This window comes from Silurus aristotelis (genome assembly GCF_946808225.1).
Source record: "Silurus aristotelis genome assembly, chromosome: 14".
Taxonomy (NCBI): Eukaryota; Metazoa; Chordata; class Actinopteri; order Siluriformes; family Siluridae; genus Silurus; species Silurus aristotelis.
Window position 1 is genome coordinate 17574807 of NC_139587.1, and position 19011 is coordinate 17593817.

Below are 19011 nucleotides of genomic sequence, written 5' to 3' on the forward strand. Positions count from 1 at the left end.
CATGGTCCTGGGAAAATGTTGTTTCGTTTCATTGTGTCCTGCACTATGTATGGTTGAAATGACAATAAGTGTCAGAATTATGTCCCACATTGTCTCATACAAGCATTCTACCTGTCCCAATTTCTCTCTGTTTGCATACACGTAAATCCAACAGACATTGCAAGTATAATGTCTTATTTATGGGTTCAAATATATGAGCACCTGATATAATTCAAATGCAGAAACAGTGTTTTTTTTTATATTTATTATTAAGAAATTCTTATTTTACATGACATTATCTTATCATATAATTAGGTATTCAATGATCCACAGGATTTAGAAGCCCATAAATGTGTATAGAGACACATTTGGTTACATGAACACACTTCCATAAAGTCACAGACAAGGGCAGAAGTTTTTGTCACTTTTTAGATTTTCTTGTTTTTCCACATTGAATGAACAGTAAATGTATTTTGGTGGGCAGCATAATTAAATAAAAAAGTATTTGGTTGCTTATATTTATGTGAATAATTTGATAATGTCCGAGGCCTGTTGTGGAACATTTCGTGATATTAGGATAGCTGGCTAATTTGCATAAAAGCATCCACAAAAATGACTGAATACCATAAAGCCATGTTAACAGATCCCTGTGATGTGATCCCTGTTAGTAATATAAAAAAAAAATTATTAAAAAAATTGTCAAAAGTTTGTCCCCCCAAAAAAAATATTTGCAAAAATCTAGAAAAGTGAGCTATGTACAGATGATTAAAGTTTTTTCCTGGTCAGCATTTATGAATTGTTTGCTGGAACATGTAAGAGCTATGAGTGCAATTTAGAATGCTGTATCCTGAAACACTTAGCCAAAAAGGAAAACCATGACCCAAACACAGATAATTATTCATTTGAATGGTCCACATGTAAATGTAAAAAAAAAAAATAAATAAAAAAAAAAAAAATATAAAAAATCTGTAAATAATAGATTTAAATGAATGGCTTATACCTAAACAGTGACTTGGTTTGATGCATGTTAAAGCGGAAGAAAATATAAGATTTCTCTGAAGCTTTGAAACTTCTAAAAGAAAATATTTGACTTTGCAGTTATTAGTGGCAAAGGGAAGGTGGGATAACAGATGCTGAGCAGGGGTATTGTTTTTCCAGTGACACTGTGCGTTGCAAGAAATACACATCAAGAAATACACATCCTTTATGGTTGTAGCAGGTCAGAATGTGTCTTCACATGGGACTGATTTATGAACCATGGGTTTGAGAAAAAGAAGGGGGGGGGGGCATATGTAACAGGCCAAATTGTACAAGAGTGATGAGACCCAGCATACTTTTGGCAAGTGCATATGTTGCAGGTTTTTCACAAGAACTCTTGGGAGATGTGAGGTTGCAGAAAGTTATCGCAACTCTGAATTGACTGAATCTCCACTGTCTGGAGCTGAAATATACAGTACTGGAAAGTACTCATTGGGGTATATAGTAGTGAGCTCAAACTCTGCCAATACCTTGACTCACCAAGGCTTGATTTAGAAGAGTCTTTGAATAGCTGCTTGGTAGTAAATGGTATAGTATATTCACATTTATCTTATGTATTTAAAATGAATATTCGACCACACCCCTTCTTGCTACAAGTGCTTTGGGCACTGTATTCTGACTTTGGCATCGACTAAAATATGCAAAAATGCAGAAAACCACTTCAGGGGCAAATGCCTTTTCACAGCACTGTATAATAACATTTGTTTGTATGTACATTTATGTTCACGCATACAGTAGAAAGCAAAAAATATCAATATAATTTTCCTTAGAAAAAAAAAAATTAAATAAAATAAGTGCCATTTTTGTCATTCACTAAAAAACATCCATAAATCAAAACTGATTATAGTGAGCAAAAATTTAAATATATCCACCTTTTAAGAAAAATCCCTCAAGACATAATATATGGGACTATGTCAGATTTCGAGATATAAAAAGGTTATCTTTAAAAGTGCTTTCTTGGTGGACATGAGACACAAACTAAAAAATCCTTTCAAAGATGTGTCTCCATAGTCGTGGTACTATGAAAAGAAGGCCACAGATAATCTCATTCAGTGCTTTTCTATAAGGTGCTAAAGCTAATGCCACTGATTAGACATTATTGACTCCTCTACATATACATCCAAAACAAGCTGGAAACAATGGCACGATGGCAGTGTTGACATCTGTCACTACACTAGACTGCTCCCTGAATTTAAGGCTGGGACCTGCACTGAATTCTGCATTTTGCTCTGAATAATGTCTTATCTCACCCATGGCTACGATGAGCTATTCAGCGAGCCAGCCATCACCATCATCATCAGTTTTGCTAGCTGTGAGATCATCATTTAGAGGCAACAGTGTGTGGCTTAAGCTCTTCGATCCGCATTCAAGTTCAGTAGAGCCTTCAAAGAAGTCAGGATCAAGAATTAGTGGTTCTCCTCAGCAACTTTTGACAGATTTCGATACGTCTGATGTTTTCATGATGACACTGGCCCGTTTTTCGTGGACAGGTGGTTTGTTGGAAGTTGCTGGAGGCTGCGATGGAGGGTGTGGTGGGTTTAGGAGGGTCCATGATCCCCCGCTGTTGTAAGGGCCGTGAAAGGGTGTGGACGAAGTGTCCTGGACAGTTGTAATCCTGAAGTTGGGCTTAGACTGAGTAATGAAAGTGGACATGCTGGGTAAAGATGTCCGCATCACAGGGCTGTCCAGCATTGGATTTGCCTCATCTTGATTAGAGCCCCATACAAGTGATCGCATGCCCTGTAAAAGAGAAAATAATTCAGGTTTAAGACCTTATTGATCCATATGGTCTTTAGACACACCATGTTATAAAACATGAAAATAAAAAAATTCATCAAATTGTAAAATGTCCATAGTAATAACAGCAATTCCATTGCTGTTTTCTCATCTCAGTAGACCTGTGTTATTCTGACAAATGCAATTTCATAAATAATCTTTGGTCTGTATCACCCACATGTAAACCAACAGCTCACTGGTGAAAAAAATCCCCACACAATAGCAAGGTTCCGTTACAGTACTTCCTGAAATACAGTACTTAACAATGGCCTGTAACATAAACAAACCACGTTTATTATTACCAACCGTTACAAAAAAGGCACACTTTATTTATACTAAAAGCTTGTTGTAGTTAACATTTTACTTCTTAGTCTTTTTGCCACGTTGAAGCTCTGCATGATTCATCTGAGCACTGGAATGCACAAAAACCCCAGACTACCGCCTGTCTATCCTTACACTCCCACACACACTCACACAGAAAACACGCAGAAATATACTATTCATTCAATGCATGTAAATTACGGCAGAAAAAAAGGAACAACATACAACTCCAAGTTCACCTCCGCTATAAATTACAGATCGAGCTGTTTTTGCTGTAAATATTGTTGCCAGCTTGACGCTATCTCCGCACTGCAGCTAACTGCAAAAGTAAACCTGCTTCCTGACTACTTGTAAATCATCCCTGAAATGACTGTAAGGGAAGGCAGATAACTCCATTCAGCTTCACTCTTTTGGTTAGTGAATGTGTGTACCACAAAAGGGGAATTACACAGTTTTCAGCTGAAACAGTAAAAGTGATACTTGACACAAAATAAATTGAAACCTGAGGCGTTAGTTAGCAAAGTCCACATCTGCCAAACCAAAAGTACACTCAAACTAGAAATCTGAATCATGTTCCTTTCCAAAGTCTTAACACACCATGTTCCAGTTACACACTAACACCCTTACAGATTATCTATTAATGGCTATGAAGTCAATCATTTTGGTAACAGTTATAATGAACAGTTTTGGTGTAGGGCAAAATTATTTTGTACCTATAAAATAAAAAGTACTTAAAATATTAACTATTTTTTATTATACTACTTTACAGGTTTTAATACTTGTTCTTAAATTTATTTATTTTTTTTTACTTTCGATGACGACATCGCACCACGTCCCTTTTTCTGCTATACTTTTCAGCCTTGCATGACAGGAACTGAAAATACAGGTTGAGCCACAGCCAGCAACATACTGCACTCCACAGACACTCCAGAAACTCCACTGTGTGGTTCGACTTCCTAGTCCTTATAAAAGGAACTGTGTAAATCTACATCCCTATTAATAAGAAATAACACATAAGACAATTTTACATTACTTTTTAGGGCTCATCAGAACCAGCTGCCACTATAACTGACAGGACACAGTCTAGAAAAAAAGATCAGGTCCTTTGAATGTCATACTGCTGTTTTTTAGTGTTGGGGCTAAACACGCGAACACGTGCCTGCAAGCATTACAGGAAGCAGACACCAGGGAGGGAGCAGATTCTGGGCAATGCTTGACGTCACTTTAAAGAGGCAGTGCTATATTTACTTGGTTGCAAAACTATTCCCATCACTCCGATTCACTTTTCCTGGATTAATGCCACTACTGTTTTTATTGGATTAATGCCACTACTACAGTCTTGGGAAGAAATCATCCACCACCTGCTTTGCTTTATGGAATAGTTATGCACATACCTCTTTAGAGTCCTCTTCACTCTGCACGCTGTCAGTATCGCTCTCTGTGCACAAAAAAAAGTGGAGAGAATATATTACTCAGGGTTTTCCTGAAAGACAGGTTACTGCAGCCAAACAAGAGCAGCAGAACAACGAAAGCCCTTCCTTGCCTTCCTACATAAAAAGAGCTTTCGAATTTCCACACCAGGTATGGAGATATGCTTAGTCATGTTCTGTTGAAAACGAGCCAACATCATCCCTCAAGTAATCACCCTCTCAGCTGAAAAAGACTACATCTAAGATACAGTAACTCAGTGTTTTTTTTTTCTTTGTTTACTGTCCATGAAACTTATATTAAAGTTTAAATCAATGGTCAATGAACCTACTTTGTTTAGTTTCTTTTATTTAAATGATGAATGGATATAATGACATCAATCATCAGTTAAAATAATTGTGAATGGATGTACAGCTGGAAGGCAATAATAAGTCAGGCCCAAGATCAAATGAAGTAAATATGGAAACATTTGTGCATGTTTTGTGCTGTCGGTTAAGGTGTGTTTGGCATCCAGAACTTGTTTGGGCGTGGCACGTAGCAGATAAAAAAAAAAAAAAAAAAAAAACCTGTTTGAATTCATCATGAACTTTGCCGTCCTACTGCATCTGAATGAGGCGTTCAGCACAAAAACCCCACCTTCTAATCTTTGCAGTGTCTGAGCAGAAAAGTCCAGTAGAAATGGACACCTGCTTTGTTTGTACTGAGTAATATTTGATAGCTGTGTTCTCCAATACGCATAAACTACAGTACAGATAAAGATAAATAGCAATACTATCTATGTCTATGGATGAATGAATATATTACATTGCTGCAGCAATGAAAAAGCTACACCAATGCAAGTAACATGGAGAGAATGGATTATAAATTAACTCTCTCTGCACTATTATGCCAAAGATTGGCAGCAATAAACAGAGGACAACTGACCTTGCTTCGAGTACAGCCAGATAAAACATAAACTCTTATGGACACTGAATAAATACACCATGCAGTGCAGAAATTAATATAAAGCCAAGACTGTTTCCAAATGAAAGAATCCTAATTTCTAGAAATATGAACCATATGATTGGAAGAAACTTGTAATGAATATCCCAATGATGATTAGTTTGTAGTGAGCTTTACTACAGTGGTAAATTATAGCAGAAATTAATCAACAAAGAAAGAAAGAGTTTAAAACCTCCATATGAGGACATTGGAGAGATCTGGAGGGGGTAGGAGTGGCTTGAGCTAACAGCTTGCTCCTCGTTCTCTGTCACCACCTCGATGGTCTGACACACGTCCGGGATGATCAGATGGTCTTCGGAGGGGCTGTGGTTACCAGCTTCTGTGGAAGAGAAACAAGGAAGAGAGAGTAAATATGAAGAACAGGCAAGAGGGAACTGATGATGCACATGTGTGCATGTTTGTATTCATGAATCTGAAGGAGTGAGGGGGCCGCCTTGAAGAAAGTGTCTGGTCTGGTAGCTAACACAGGCAACCTTGCTATGGCTCCACAAGAGTTAATGTAAGAATGGCTGGGTAGCATGGATAATTAAATTGGCATTTCCTTGTAAATAGTGTAATGAAGGCAAACACGCACTGGCTCTGCTCTAGTGGTTCTGCTTTCTCCAACCTGGACTCTGACCCCCTAGGCCTATCTGATGCCTATCTGATGGGAAGCTGAGCTGTGCTGATAGGAAAACATTAATCAAAATAGAACTTATAAACACATAGAGGATGTTATAAAGTACACGGTAATGAAGATACAAAAGTGTACAGCCAGACTCTTTGATGTTCAGAAGTGACAGATTTGAACCGGATTTGCAAAACACTCCCTTTATGCAAATGAATATAAAAAGATTTATTAGGGCAGTGTACAATCCATGATTTAAAACACAGCCATGATGCCATCTTGCTATAAAAATGTGCCATCTTGCTATAAAAACTATATATATTTATTGATTTATTTTTCTTTTATTTATTTGTTTTTGGAAGAAGAATTTAGGAATAATGGTGTGGTGTTTTCATCAGCCTGGGAATCTTGAACCAAAGGGTGAGTCACACTACTGAAAACAAGCCTAAAACAACAGACAAAACTGTTTCGTGCAACAGTAAAGTGGTCAGTCATGTTGTTTTCCCTGTGCTATTTTTTTTTCCAATAAAATTCTATCAATGATTATTTGTGAAAATCCCATTGATGTAACATTAACCTTTTTAATAGGTTAGAGATAAAACATTGTATAAACTCACAGGGACTTCAAGCTGTCTTTAAAAACTTAACTTAAGGATCATAAAAAATTAGATTGTATTAAACAGTATAAAACACAATAAAGATAAAAGTGAAATAAATTATAGTAATAAAAAGGTGATGCAATGTGTACAACTTAATTCATGTGTGTGTGTGTGCTCACACACAAAGTCCTTTGTTTACCTGTTTCTGTGATAGTGTGATCTGCTTCCTGTTTGACTGCTAGTGCTCCTGCACTCCTTGTGGAGCCATTCGTACTCTCCCAGGCAGAGGAAACAGGGCATTGCTGCTCCTCCTGCCACACACACACACACACACACACACACACACGAATTTTACCTTCGTGTAAGATTTATATATTACATAAATCAAACATTTAATATATATCGGCTTTGTTTTAAACAGGCAATCACATTCATATTTTACTGCACACTGTAACTCTCTGGTCAAACAATGTGAATATTTTAAAAAAAGGTGATTTTTCACATTACCCACATACTTATGCCACTGTTCACGTGACAGCCCTTTTTAAGTGTGATGCAAAAAATAAATAATAATGCCAGGCACCTACCTTTACCTTTATGTCCTTATCTGGTCTCTTCTTTCCTATTAGACATGAAAATAATGCATAAAGTATATCACATTTAGTTCTTGTAATAAACATAGAGTAAGGTAAGGAAATATTAATTACAGAACTTCACAAAAGCAATTTCTGAATTTTTTTTTTAACATATGACAGATTATGCATTTGCAGTATGAGTTCTATCAATGTGTTTTGAATTTGTTATGACTTTTGTCTTGTGTTGGTGCATAGAACAGATACCAACCTCTCTTTGATTGTCTTTCAGATGCTGACAGCATCTTGTAAACCCTAAAGGCATTTGTTCCTTTTTTGTTGCTTTTATCTTTCACCTCCTCAATGTCAGGAAGGGAGTTCATAGCACAACGGAAGTTTGCTTTCCATGTTTTAGGGTCAGGCTTGTCCACCCCTGGTTGGTATTTGCCTAATTAATGGAAAGAATATGTGGGCACAGAAAAATAAACATAACTGATTATTACGGTCTATGTGCATGCCGTCCAAACAATATCTGAGTATTTTATTCACTTTTCTGGTAGTCAATAATTCTCTTTATGTGAGTGACAAAGTTATTGGAAGAAAAAAAAGTTTATACCTGTGTGTATGGCCCAGTTTCGAAACAGAGGTGCATCTTTCTCCACATCCCAGCCATGCCGTGCAGCATGCATCCATGGAATCTGAAAAATTTTCTTTTCCTGCAAGTGTCCAAAATCCAAAGAAAACACAATGCAAACATTATGACATGGTAGGTTTATTGTGTGTATTTATGTGATCAAGTGCAGGTGCAAATATCAGATACGTTTAAGGTAAATAATCATAGACATGCTTATGATTTTCATACGGCTACACCTATCAGTAAATAATTAATACTTTAAAAGAGATTTACACGATAACAGTAAAAAAGTGACAGGTTCGTGTTGTTCAACAGGATAAGCGTTAATGTTCTGCTGCAAATGTCTTGGCTCACTTATACTTTGTGGTCCATATTTAAATAATGATCAGATATTTTGATCACATTGCTCATATCAGCATTATTTCTAATCAATGAATCAAAGGTATTTTCCCTATTTGAAAGATACCTACCCTATTAACCCATTTAAGTCCTGGTATTTTACAAGAGTTTATCTGTTCCTCCAGCCATGGTCGCATACGCATTCTCTCCACGGGCATAATGGCCTATAAACAGAGAAACAGGACAGAGAGAAAAAGAAGAAAGACAGACAGAGAGAGAGAGAGAGAGAGAGAGAGAGAGAGAGAGAGAGAGAGAGAGAGAGAGAGAGAGAGAGAGAAAAGGGGGGGCTGGTTAACTACCTTGAATAACTACAATTCTACTACAGACTTACATTCCTTCATTTATTTACAGGAAACAAAGCCAGGAAAAAGTTGGAAAAAAATCTTGCTATTAAAACGCTGACCCCTTTTCCAGACATAAAGTGGTTTACTGCACATTATCCAACTGGTTTATTGGAAAGCAAATGTTTTGAGTTTCCTAACTTGTGTAAAGCACTTGCACAATGTATTTGAAACACTAGAACACACCTACACAAATAGTGAAGGCAACCTACCTAAACTACCTCAATATCACAGGGTGCCTTAGGGTCATTCGTGTTTTGTTTTTCATGCAAATTGCACAGGGCTTGCTTGTGTTTTAGTGGAATAATCCTAAAACAAGACAATGCGCAAAACGCGCGTGAAACAGCAAAAAAAAAAAAATGCAAAATTGCATAAACTTTGCCCTTTTTGTTTTATCTTATGGTAAAGTCTGCTATGACAAACCTGTAAGGAAAAAACAACTTGCCTGGAACTATTTTCCTGTTCTGTACTGATTTGAATATTAAGGGTCATCCCTATGCTGCACTGACTTTTGCAATTTCAGTGATCTCTTGCTCTCAGGTGTGCATCCTATCTTTGCAATACGGGTCAAACATTTGGAAGAAAAACCTTAACAATTAGCAATTAAATTGTTTTTATTCCAAGCATTACTAGTTACAGTGTAATAAATCTGTAGTAAATCTGTAGTTGGATTCTATATGACGTAAACGATTTAGAAAACCCCTGTGGTACCTAAGCCTAGATGTTGTGTTAGTTGTTGGTAAATTGATCAATCTTAATGGCAAAACATTTGCAAAAACTAAAAAATAAAGTCACTAATCTCTATGCTCCTCCCTCATTTGATGCTTAGGAGTAGGTTCTTTAAACAGCACAGAAGATATATTCAGTATCAATATGTAAATAATCGTGAAAATATGTTAATGATCTGTTTATTGTACTGTATTCTGGAGGTAAACTGGCACTGAGCTGTCTTTATGCTTCTGGATGTGAGCAATAATTCTATGATACACTGTTTTAATTTGAATTCAGAAATATGCATTTCACAACAGCTCGTTTCACACACTAGACATTTGGGTATATTGTTTAGAAGATGTTGTGCAATAAGGTGAGAGTTTGACCTCGTGCTCACCAGATCTAGCCCTTTCTCTTCCACTCAAAGCTCTTGCTCATTACACGCGCTATTTGAGTGACTAATGAGTTCCGGTTAAGAAATATTAAATATTTTTCCCACAACCCTTCCAATGCAAAAAGTATACATTAAAACATCCAGGCTACAGTAACCATTTTGCAACCATTTCGCTGAGCACAATATATTCAGTTACTCATTGACAAGCTCGTGCTCCACTCTACTAAGACATACGAGCTCTTAAATCAGTGTACAGTACAGTACAGTATATATAAACAGGCATGAATAACGGGTAATAATCCAATAATAAGGTAAAAAGGTTTGCAAAGGAAGAGTGGCAATAAAAAAAGCGAAAAACCAAAAAACAGCGCAGTCATGTTTCTCTCAACAGGGCTAGGTTTGTTACCTTCTATAACTGCTAGACATACAGTGCGTGTGTATCTCAGTGCAAAAAAAACAAACAAACACATATTCAACACTACACCACAAACAACCACGACTACTTTAACCATTATTAAAAAATGCTATCGGGACTTACGGTGTCATCGGTTACGAGCATTTTCGCAGCAATGTAAAGTCAATAGAGATGTGTTTTAGCACTGCACACACTCTGTCTGTCTCCCGCCTCGAATTCGCTCTGGCCATGAACTGTCAAAACTGTCCCCACGACTGCCGAGTCCGCCGTCCACCAATCCGTTTTAGAGCGTCAAGTCATTTCAAAAGTGAAAATACACATTCCCAGATCCCGCTGGATGAAAACACTCCAACACTTTCGATTCTCTGCCTCTCTCTCTCTCTTTCTCTTTTGCTCTCCACAACAGCGGGGTGAAGCTACACGAAGCTAGCACACGAAATAATCGGCCCCATAAATAAGAAACGCGGAAATGAATTTACCTGCAAAATTTGAGATGAATTCCGACTCGGAACAAGTCCGCAGTGTGGCCGCAAACGCACCCGGACTGCTTTTAATTCACGAGGGTGGAAGCGCAAAAACGAAAAGTTAAAACAAATAAGGATTCCAGAACGAAAGCAAAACAAGTAGAGGAAGCCGTGCTTCGTGGAAATCCCCTCCCGAGTATATATGTGTGTGTGTGTGTGTGTGTGTGTGTGTGTGTGAGTGAGCGCGCGGATTGCAGCGCGAGAGGGCGCTGAGCAGCGCGTCGGGGCGCGCGCCTCGTTTTCATTTTCACTTCCCCGCTTTTCAGTATTGGACCTTAAAGCGAAATTGACCCGAATAGAAACTTATTAGAAAATGATTACCATCCTTAGATAACCGTTAACAGGAGTCTGGTCTAAATAGGAACTGATGAATATATCGAAAAATAAATGCTTTCTTGCCATGTACATTTTTTTTGTCAAGACTTTTAATAGGGCAGACTTGCAGGATCATGTAATATAAAAATCTTTATTTATTTTTTTCATGGTTCCACGTTTTTTTTTTGTGTGTGCATTTTGCAGTTTTACCAGTGGAGTTTGTTTCGTTGTACAAAGACGTGCATCTCATTGCATGCCATTGTATTTTATTATTATTAGTCAATAAGAAAAAGAAGATAAAGCCAAACACTGCTATATAACTAAAACAATTTTATATTTGTTTATGCATTCTTGTTGAACTTTTGTACAGCATTCCAGCTGCCTTAATGAACAAAGCTGCACCCAGATGTTTTTTCTTAAACCAGTCAAGCAAATTCTCAATGACTTTTTTTTTTTTTTTGGATAAACAATTCCTTTTAATTAACACTTCTTGCAACTACCAAGAAATATATATTTAATATTAGTCTTAGATGCAAATATCAACCACAGACTTTAAACAAAATGTAATGAAAGCAGTTGAATAGGCACAATGGTACTTGTTTTGAGAAATAGAAATTGATGTGATGTGTCAGTTCTGCTTTCCATTCTGAGGGAAAAAAACAATCTGTGTGCTGTTTTTTTTTTTTTTTCAATTTGTTCAAGAAATTCAATTGTAAACAGAAATATATTATGTAATTAGTGTGCAACACAAAATTGCACAAATTCGATTATAGTTAATGCTCCCACTATTAAGTAGGGCGATTATTTAAAGAGCCATGTTGTAGAATAAGCCAGGCAGTGAAGTGTACTATAAGAAGTATCATTTTAGAAAGAAGCTCAAATATAACAGTTTGTAAAATAATTGGAGATGTAAGATGTGGGAAGTGAATAGAAAATCAGAGGCATGATTTGATTGGTTTTTTTTTTTCTTTTTAATAAAACAGAAAACATTAAAGACATGTGTTAACATATCTTACTTTAGTAGATTATACAGGGTTTGCAGTGAGTGGAAAAAATATGATACGTACGATTTGCCCAGTGTATGCATGTAAAAGTAAAAAAAAAAAAAAAAAGAGTAGATTTTATGCCACAAATGCCAAATGTGAACATATCTGTTGTCAAATTATGTCGTTACATGGTACAGGATACAGTTTAACAAATGTCAACTGCTTACAAACGAATAAAAAAATGGAATTGTTAAAATGTGTAGATTATGAATTCCCTTTTAACCTAAAGGCATTTTCTTGTTTTAATTCAAATGATCACTTTGGAAAATACAGATCTTTGGTCAGCATGGACACAATGCAGGGTATTTGTTTCTTGTCATTGAAACCAGGAACGGAGGAACAAGACTGGAACTCCATCGCCACCTTGCGGTTGACACGTGTCATAAGTTGCATAATCTCCATCTCTCTGCCGTGCTTAGAAAGCATTTCACATAGACTGGCTATGAACCAAGATCCATTGGCTGTGTTTCTCCAAGCATAATAACCTGTGAAGGGAAGTGTTAGAATTAAGACCTATACCGCACAGATTTGAATACACAAACAATTTAAACAGATCAATGATTTAAGCATTCACATTAGCATAATTAAAACATGATCTAAAAACACCAAACTTTTTTTAGTTACAAGTTATTATTATTATTATTAGTAGTATATGTATGCATTTATTTAATTTATTAATTTAAGCGCACTATAACATAGAAAAAACATTACAATACATTAACAGCAATGGCTTTTCATTAAGCTTTTTATTGACCAATGTAGTAATATTTAACAGCCAATAGTCAAGTATTTAGTAATAATAATAATAATATTTGGTCAAGCCTGTAGTAGTAATGATAGTAGATGTAGAAACAGTAATAACAATAACAATAACAACAATAATAATAATAACTGCAGAAGCTTAAAAAATATGACAAATTCAAACTGTTACAAAACAGATGAATCAACTATGTGTACTTCAGAATCTTGGTCTAAAATCTCGGTTTCAGCAAAAAAAAAAAAAAGACCAAATGATTCTACATTATGTCACATCATCATCATCGGCTTCAATGACACTTCTCATCAGCACTCACTATAACTGATCACATGACCATGGGTCTCCAAGCTTTTCTTAGCCACTGTTTCCCTTAATATGTCTCTTTTTCTAACTTTGATTTGTTTGTCTTTTATTTTATAAAAAGCTTGTGCTAGCATCTGTCCCCACCACTATGTGACATCCCTCAACATCTGGTTTCTTTTTTTTTTTTTTTTACAGGACCAGGAATTGAGAAACGATAAAGATTTTGAAATTATTCACATCCAAAATGACATGAACGTGCAGGTAATACTGAAGATACTCCAGATTTACCATTACCAATGGACTACTATAAAGCTGCATACATTCAAGTATAAAACCTGTTTCCTACCTGGAGCAGTAGAGTACGCATACAAAAAATCTGCTTCAACAGGAATCCTTTGTGTGCCCTCTGAATCACTAACACTATCAGTCTCAATGCCAGAATCCAAATCTGTTCCACGACAAGCCTGAATGAATATACAGGAAGGTATTTAGCATGTGCAACACTGTACAATTTTACAGTTCGTCTCCTGGTAACCAAAATGACAATATGCTTAGTGAAATTTTTTTTTCTGCTTAAACATATGAAAAATACAGTACTCTTGACTAAGGCATAAATCCCGTGTGTCTTATACTAGGTTTTTTTCATGCAGTGACAATGTAAATACCATTGCCACTGAATTCCTTATTTACGTCTAGCACATGTTTAGACTTGTAGTATTTTAACAGTGGATTGTGCCTGAAATACACAAATTTAGACACTGCCAAGAAACCTTAAGTAAGGAAACCAAAAGCATGGTGACTCATTGTTTGTAAATGTGCTACGAAAACATCCTCAAAAATTAATGGGAAATTAATGGTTTCAGGTTAGAATTTTTTTAGAACTCCTTTAGATATTTCTTAGATTGATACTTATTTTTCTTTAGTGACCTGCTTGCACAGACAAATGAATAAACAAAACTGTAAAACAATACATAAGACACAGGTTAGTAGGCATCGTAATTGAATTGGTTAGCTAGCAAGAAGAGGGACAGATAAATAGCTGCCTTTTATTTTATTGATTTATTCATTCAATCATTTTTAGCAAGTCTTTCATCGATTTCAAACAGTGGAGATGATCATGGACTTCAGGAGAAATCCCCCAGTACTCCCCCCATTCACCATTATGAACAGCACTGTAACAACAGTGGAGTCATTCAAGTTTCTGGGTACCACCATCTCTCAAGACCTGAAGTGGGACGATAACATGGACTACGTTGCTAAAAAGGCCCAGCAGAGGTTGTACGTCCTTTGCCAACTGAGGAAATTTGCCTGCCACAGGAGCTGCTGAAACAATTCTACTCAGCCATCATTGAATCTGTCCTGTGTAGATCTACAATTGTCTGGTTTGGTTCAGCTACCAAATCAGACATCAAGAGGCTACAGCGGATGGTCAGGACTGCTGAGAGGATTATTGGTGCTCCACTGCCCAATCTCCAAGATCTTTACTCATCCAGAGTGGAGAAAAAGGCTAAAAAAATCACTTTGGACACCATACACCCAGCAGGCTTTACTCAGCATGAACAATTAAAATATTCATAACACATTGTCCATCATAACTGACACATTTGTACATAGAATCCAAATGGTCTATTTGTAAACTGAACACCTGTAAATAACATCTGTACATTTATTTAACAACATTTTTACTGTATACTTAAACTTTCTTTCGGCTTCTCCCATTAGTGGTCGCCACAGCAGATCATCCGCATGTTTGATTTGGCACATGTTTTTACGCTGGATGCCCTTCCTAATGCAACACTCCCCATTTATCCGGGCTTAGGACCGGCACTAAGAGTTCAATAGCTAGTGCAACCCTAATAACTGGGGTTGGTTCCCTAACCGAGGATCGAACCCGGGCCGCAGCGGTGAGAGCGCCGTGTCCTAACCACTAGACCACCAGGGAACTTAACATTTTTACTGTATATATTGCATTATTCAACTGTCACCATGGATTCAGAGCTGGGCATGAGAAAGGAGTACACCCAGATGAAACCAATGCATGCAAAACACCACACAGAGACTAACTAGAGATTGGTGCCACCCTTAATAATCATTTGCCCTCTACTTTGTAGTTGACAAGGATTTTAATATAAATGCTGTGCAGTAATGTGCACATGCATTGCCTACAGTATCTAGTCAACATATTTTTTTTGAGAAAAGAAAATAGTTAGGATGTCATCCTGAAGACATTATTCAACATATTGATGTAAAAATGTAAGTGTTCTACATTATTGGTTGGAGACTTTAAATCGGAAATAGTCGTAATGTTATGGAACATGATTATATGATAAAATGTGGTGAGGCGGGAATTTGTGACCATATGCAAAACAAATGAGTCTTTATTTCCCCATGTGTGTTTCAAATAGATTCCCATTTTATTTCACTTGCCAAAACATGAGAGTAGTTGAAATAGCTATGATAAATTGGCCCTAGATTCGAATGAATGTTTTAATATGTATGTTTACAGTATTCAGTGATGGACTGTTGTCCAGAGTTCACAGAACAGGCATTAGATCCACTGCAATTGGATAATGAATATGAATGAATAATGGAATATACAAATGAATAAGCTGGAAAAAACAAATCTGTTTAGCAAATATTTTTGTATTGTTAAAAAGTCATTTAAATTCCGACCTGAATGATGAAAAGTTTAGGTTTGCCAACTAGTGAAAGACACCGATCTCCTCGAAAGAGTCCAGCCAGCTCTTTCAGCTGAACGATCCCATCAGTGCCGTAGATCACTCCGTCATCCCCATGACTTAGGATCACGCACACAAACATGGCCGACTTGCTGTGGTCCTCTTTCGATACTTAAGGGAAAAAAGTTAACATTTGTAGTATACTTTTACACGTTTAGTATACATTGTATAAACATTTATACACTATAAATGTTAAATTTAATGATAAACTGACTCATCTGTGTTTTAGGTTTAGAATAATGTTGAATAATATATATGAAATGTTTGTCCATAAAACCTGATATTAAAAGATTTGTGATCTGGGAAACAGTTTGGTCATTCTTGAACACAGCTTCGAAGCCCAGATCACAGAAGACTTTCATTACGTTTGCAGCATCAACATCAGTTCCACTGCGTTCCGTCATGCCTTCAAATAAAAAATAATTAGAAAGAAAACTATATATGACATTAACTACTACAAACAAATATGAAAGAAACGCTGTCTGTTCAAGTTTTTACCTGTATGTTTGGCAAAATTCTTGTTGTTGATGATGAGACATTTCCCAAGTTTAGGGTAGTCCATTCGGTATACATCTGAATCAGCCAATTTGCTGCCTTTGCCATGCACGCTTTTACTTTGAGTCGCTGCCCTTAAGATGAAATTAAGTGTGTGAGAAGATACGTTGGCCAAAATTTGATTTTTATGTACAATTTTACAACAGCAAAACAAGAATTTCTTTTTGCTAAATATTTTTGCTTAAATAGTTGAGTTTTACAAATTTGTACATCTCAAACATCACAACATTTAGTGAATAAATATTTTTGTAATTTATCATCAAATAAATCATCACTATGCTCATTCATATTTATAACCATGTTTATAAAGTGCTTGTCAAAAGTTTGGGAACATTGTTTTAGAAACATACACATGTTCCTTTTGTGAATATGCAACAAACTAGATCAAAAACACAAACAAGAACTGGACAGCAAATGGCTGAAAGAAAATTCTGTGGGCACAGGAGTCCAAATTTGAATTCTTTTGGCTCTAACAGAAAAACTTCTGTATGATGGAAAACAGAATGTGTTAGCAGACTGCCTCACACCCACAGTCAAAATGGGAAGTAAAAGATTAATGGTTGTTTTGGAGCAAGGAATGTTGGAGACTTATAACAGATAAAAAACTGAACAAACACAGCTATCATTTCATACTTCATACCATGCAGTTCCATCTGGATGGTGGCTAAATTGAACTAGCTTCAGCATACAAGACAATGAGCTGAAGCATACGGCCAAGCTCTTTAATCCTTATTTTAAAATGATATAGTTGGCTGAAGTCTTATCTATCATGACCTGCCCAGTCCCTGTACCTACATGCTATTGAACTGCTCTGAGATTAACTGAATTATAGAGTATGAAATAAATATTTAACTACCAAAGAACAACTTTAATTAAATTTTATTCTTTCTTTACTCAGATATAAAAAAAATTAATAAAGTTCCCAGAAAAATAATTTTTAATCATCAAACATTTGTTTTACTGATGCACCAAGTCTCAAATCAAGCACCAAAATCCACCATTGCACATGTTCAGCAATTAAAACCGTTTTTGTAGAAATGTAGAATACTAATAATAAACATACATTTGCATAAAGCATCCATAGTTGTCTATGCCCATGTTAATTTTAGTATTAAAAATTCGAAAATTATTAATTTAAGGTGCATTTAGAACAGATAAAAATGTGTGATTAAGTTGCGATTAATTACAAGTTAACTTTAAATATATATATATATATATATATATATATATATATATATATATATATATATATATATATATATATATATATATACACACACACATATAAAAATAATCTTTTAAAAGTTTTACGGTGTGGCTTCTGCTTTCCTGGCATCCACATGGTCTCCTCCATCTGCTCTACCACTGTTCTTCACACCAGACATGGCCTCTAAAAGAACAAAAAAAACCAACAATTAAGGCAGTTTTAGAAAGTTTGTTAGTGTTTAGAAATTTAGAAAAACTTGTCAAAACCCACATCAACACCAGCAGGCACAAATTTATTTTCACATTAATATACATTTAATAATTTACTCATAAAAGTACATAATAAAATGGTCATGATTTTCAAATTGAATGCTTTACTACCTATACAACTACCTATACAACCTTTATTTTCCTTTACAGTGGACTAACAGCTTTCAGTTTCACCAAAGATCTGCTACAGGAGTCAAAGATCAAGTACAATTAAAGTAATTTATTCCCGGTATGTAACCAAGATAATCAATTAATCTTAAAAAATACAGGTTTATTGTAATTTTAAGGTTGTTTAATGCTCTTTACATTGACATGTCTAAAGACAAAGAATTATATAAAACCTAATTACACAATTTGGCGTATAGATATAGATATATATGACATTTTTGTGGAAGTTCTAAGGAAGTGAATATTAACTGGATTTCTAAAGTATATTCAGGCCTAAAATATAAAACATTTCCTTATTAGTGACAGCACTGTGAGCCACAATAATAAGTCTCTCACTATAATAAGATCACTTAAAAAGTGACAGCAACCAAAACTAACAGAATGACCAACACGATTATAAATGAGATAACTTACGTGTTGTTTAAAGCTGAGAAGTGAGAGTCACGCACACCAGTAAACTCTTCCTGTGGACTGGAGTTTGAAATAAACACTTCACCTCTGTCCTGAACTTAAACACTGTAGCTCCGCCCACTCAAGTCCTGCCTGTCAATTGCGTCAGCACAATGACCGGCATGCACTGCGGCGCTTCGATTGCAATCGCAATGAAATATTACTACAAATAATTCTTTTATAAAAGTTATTATATTCAAATTGTATTATGTGAATGGTCTTGCTCTTGTTACATTGTGGAATAAAGAACTAAAAAAAACAAAAAAAAAAAACACCACTACATTTCATTAAATGTATGTAAAGCTCGGGATGAAATAATAATAAAAAAAGCCCAATTGTTTATTATGATATAATCATTGTTTTTTAGCTAAGGTTATTAGACTATAATTAAAGTATAGTATATTGCATGAATTATAGCACTACTACTACTAGTATCATTTATATAAACAGTAGTAATAGTAGT

General features: G+C 35.7%; 2 protein-coding genes across 5 annotated transcripts; both read right to left on the bottom strand.

Moving 5' to 3' along the window:
- Positions 1–404: 404 nt before the first annotated feature.
- irf2b (interferon regulatory factor 2b) lies at positions 405–10949 on the bottom strand. Of its 4 annotated transcripts, none has more exons than XM_083561732.1 (9): positions 10696–10949; positions 8427–8519; positions 7939–8038; positions 7594–7770; positions 7338–7372; positions 6950–7061; positions 5717–5863; positions 4509–4552; positions 405–2757 (listed from the first exon to the last, which is right to left on the bottom strand). In XM_083561732.1, the coding sequence occupies exons 2-9, from the start codon at positions 8511–8513 to the stop codon at positions 2437–2439; spliced, it is 1023 nt and encodes a 340-aa protein (XP_083417858.1). In that variant the 5' UTR covers positions 8514–8519; positions 10696–10949; the 3' UTR covers positions 405–2436. The 4 variants fall into 4 exon arrangements, with proteins under 4 accessions (XP_083417858.1, XP_083417859.1, XP_083417856.1 ...); XM_083561733.1 differs by having other exon boundaries at positions 7344–7372; positions 10696–10914; XM_083561730.1 differs by having other exon boundaries at positions 10340–10855.
- Positions 10950–12002: 1053 nt separating this feature from the next.
- On the bottom strand, positions 12003–18627 carry casp3b (caspase 3, apoptosis-related cysteine peptidase b). Its single transcript, XM_083561655.1, has 7 exons — positions 18513–18627; positions 17766–17844; positions 16398–16528; positions 16177–16305; positions 15835–16010; positions 13508–13625; positions 12003–12586 (listed from the first exon to the last, which is right to left on the bottom strand). Exons 2-7 carry the CDS (start codon positions 17837–17839, stop codon positions 12357–12359), a joined length of 858 nt encoding a protein of 285 aa, XP_083417781.1. The 5' UTR covers positions 17840–17844; positions 18513–18627; the 3' UTR covers positions 12003–12356.
- Positions 18628–19011: the final 384 nt, after the last annotated feature.

Coding starts and splice junctions, on each gene's coding strand:
- irf2b (XM_083561730.1), bottom strand. CDS start 10,360: ATGCTCGTAACCGATGACACC. Junction 7,771..7,938: donor AAACTGGGCCATACACACAG/GTATAAACTTTT, acceptor TCCATTAATTAG/GCAAATACCAACCAGGGGTG. Junction 2,758..4,508: donor GTGAAGAGGACTCTAAAGAG/GTATGTGCATAA, acceptor TCTCTTTTACAG/GGCATGCGATCACTTGTATG.
- casp3b (XM_083561655.1), bottom strand. CDS start 17,839: ATGTCTGGTGTGAAGAACAGTGGTAGAGCAGATGGAGGAGACCATGTG. Junction 16,529..17,765: donor AGGAAAGCAGAAGCCACACC/GTAAAACTTTTA, acceptor TTTCATCTTAAG/GGCAGCGACTCAAAGTAAAA. Junction 12,587..13,507: donor TGCGTACTCTACTGCTCCAG/GTAGGAAACAGG, acceptor TTCCCTTCACAG/GTTATTATGCTTGGAGAAAC.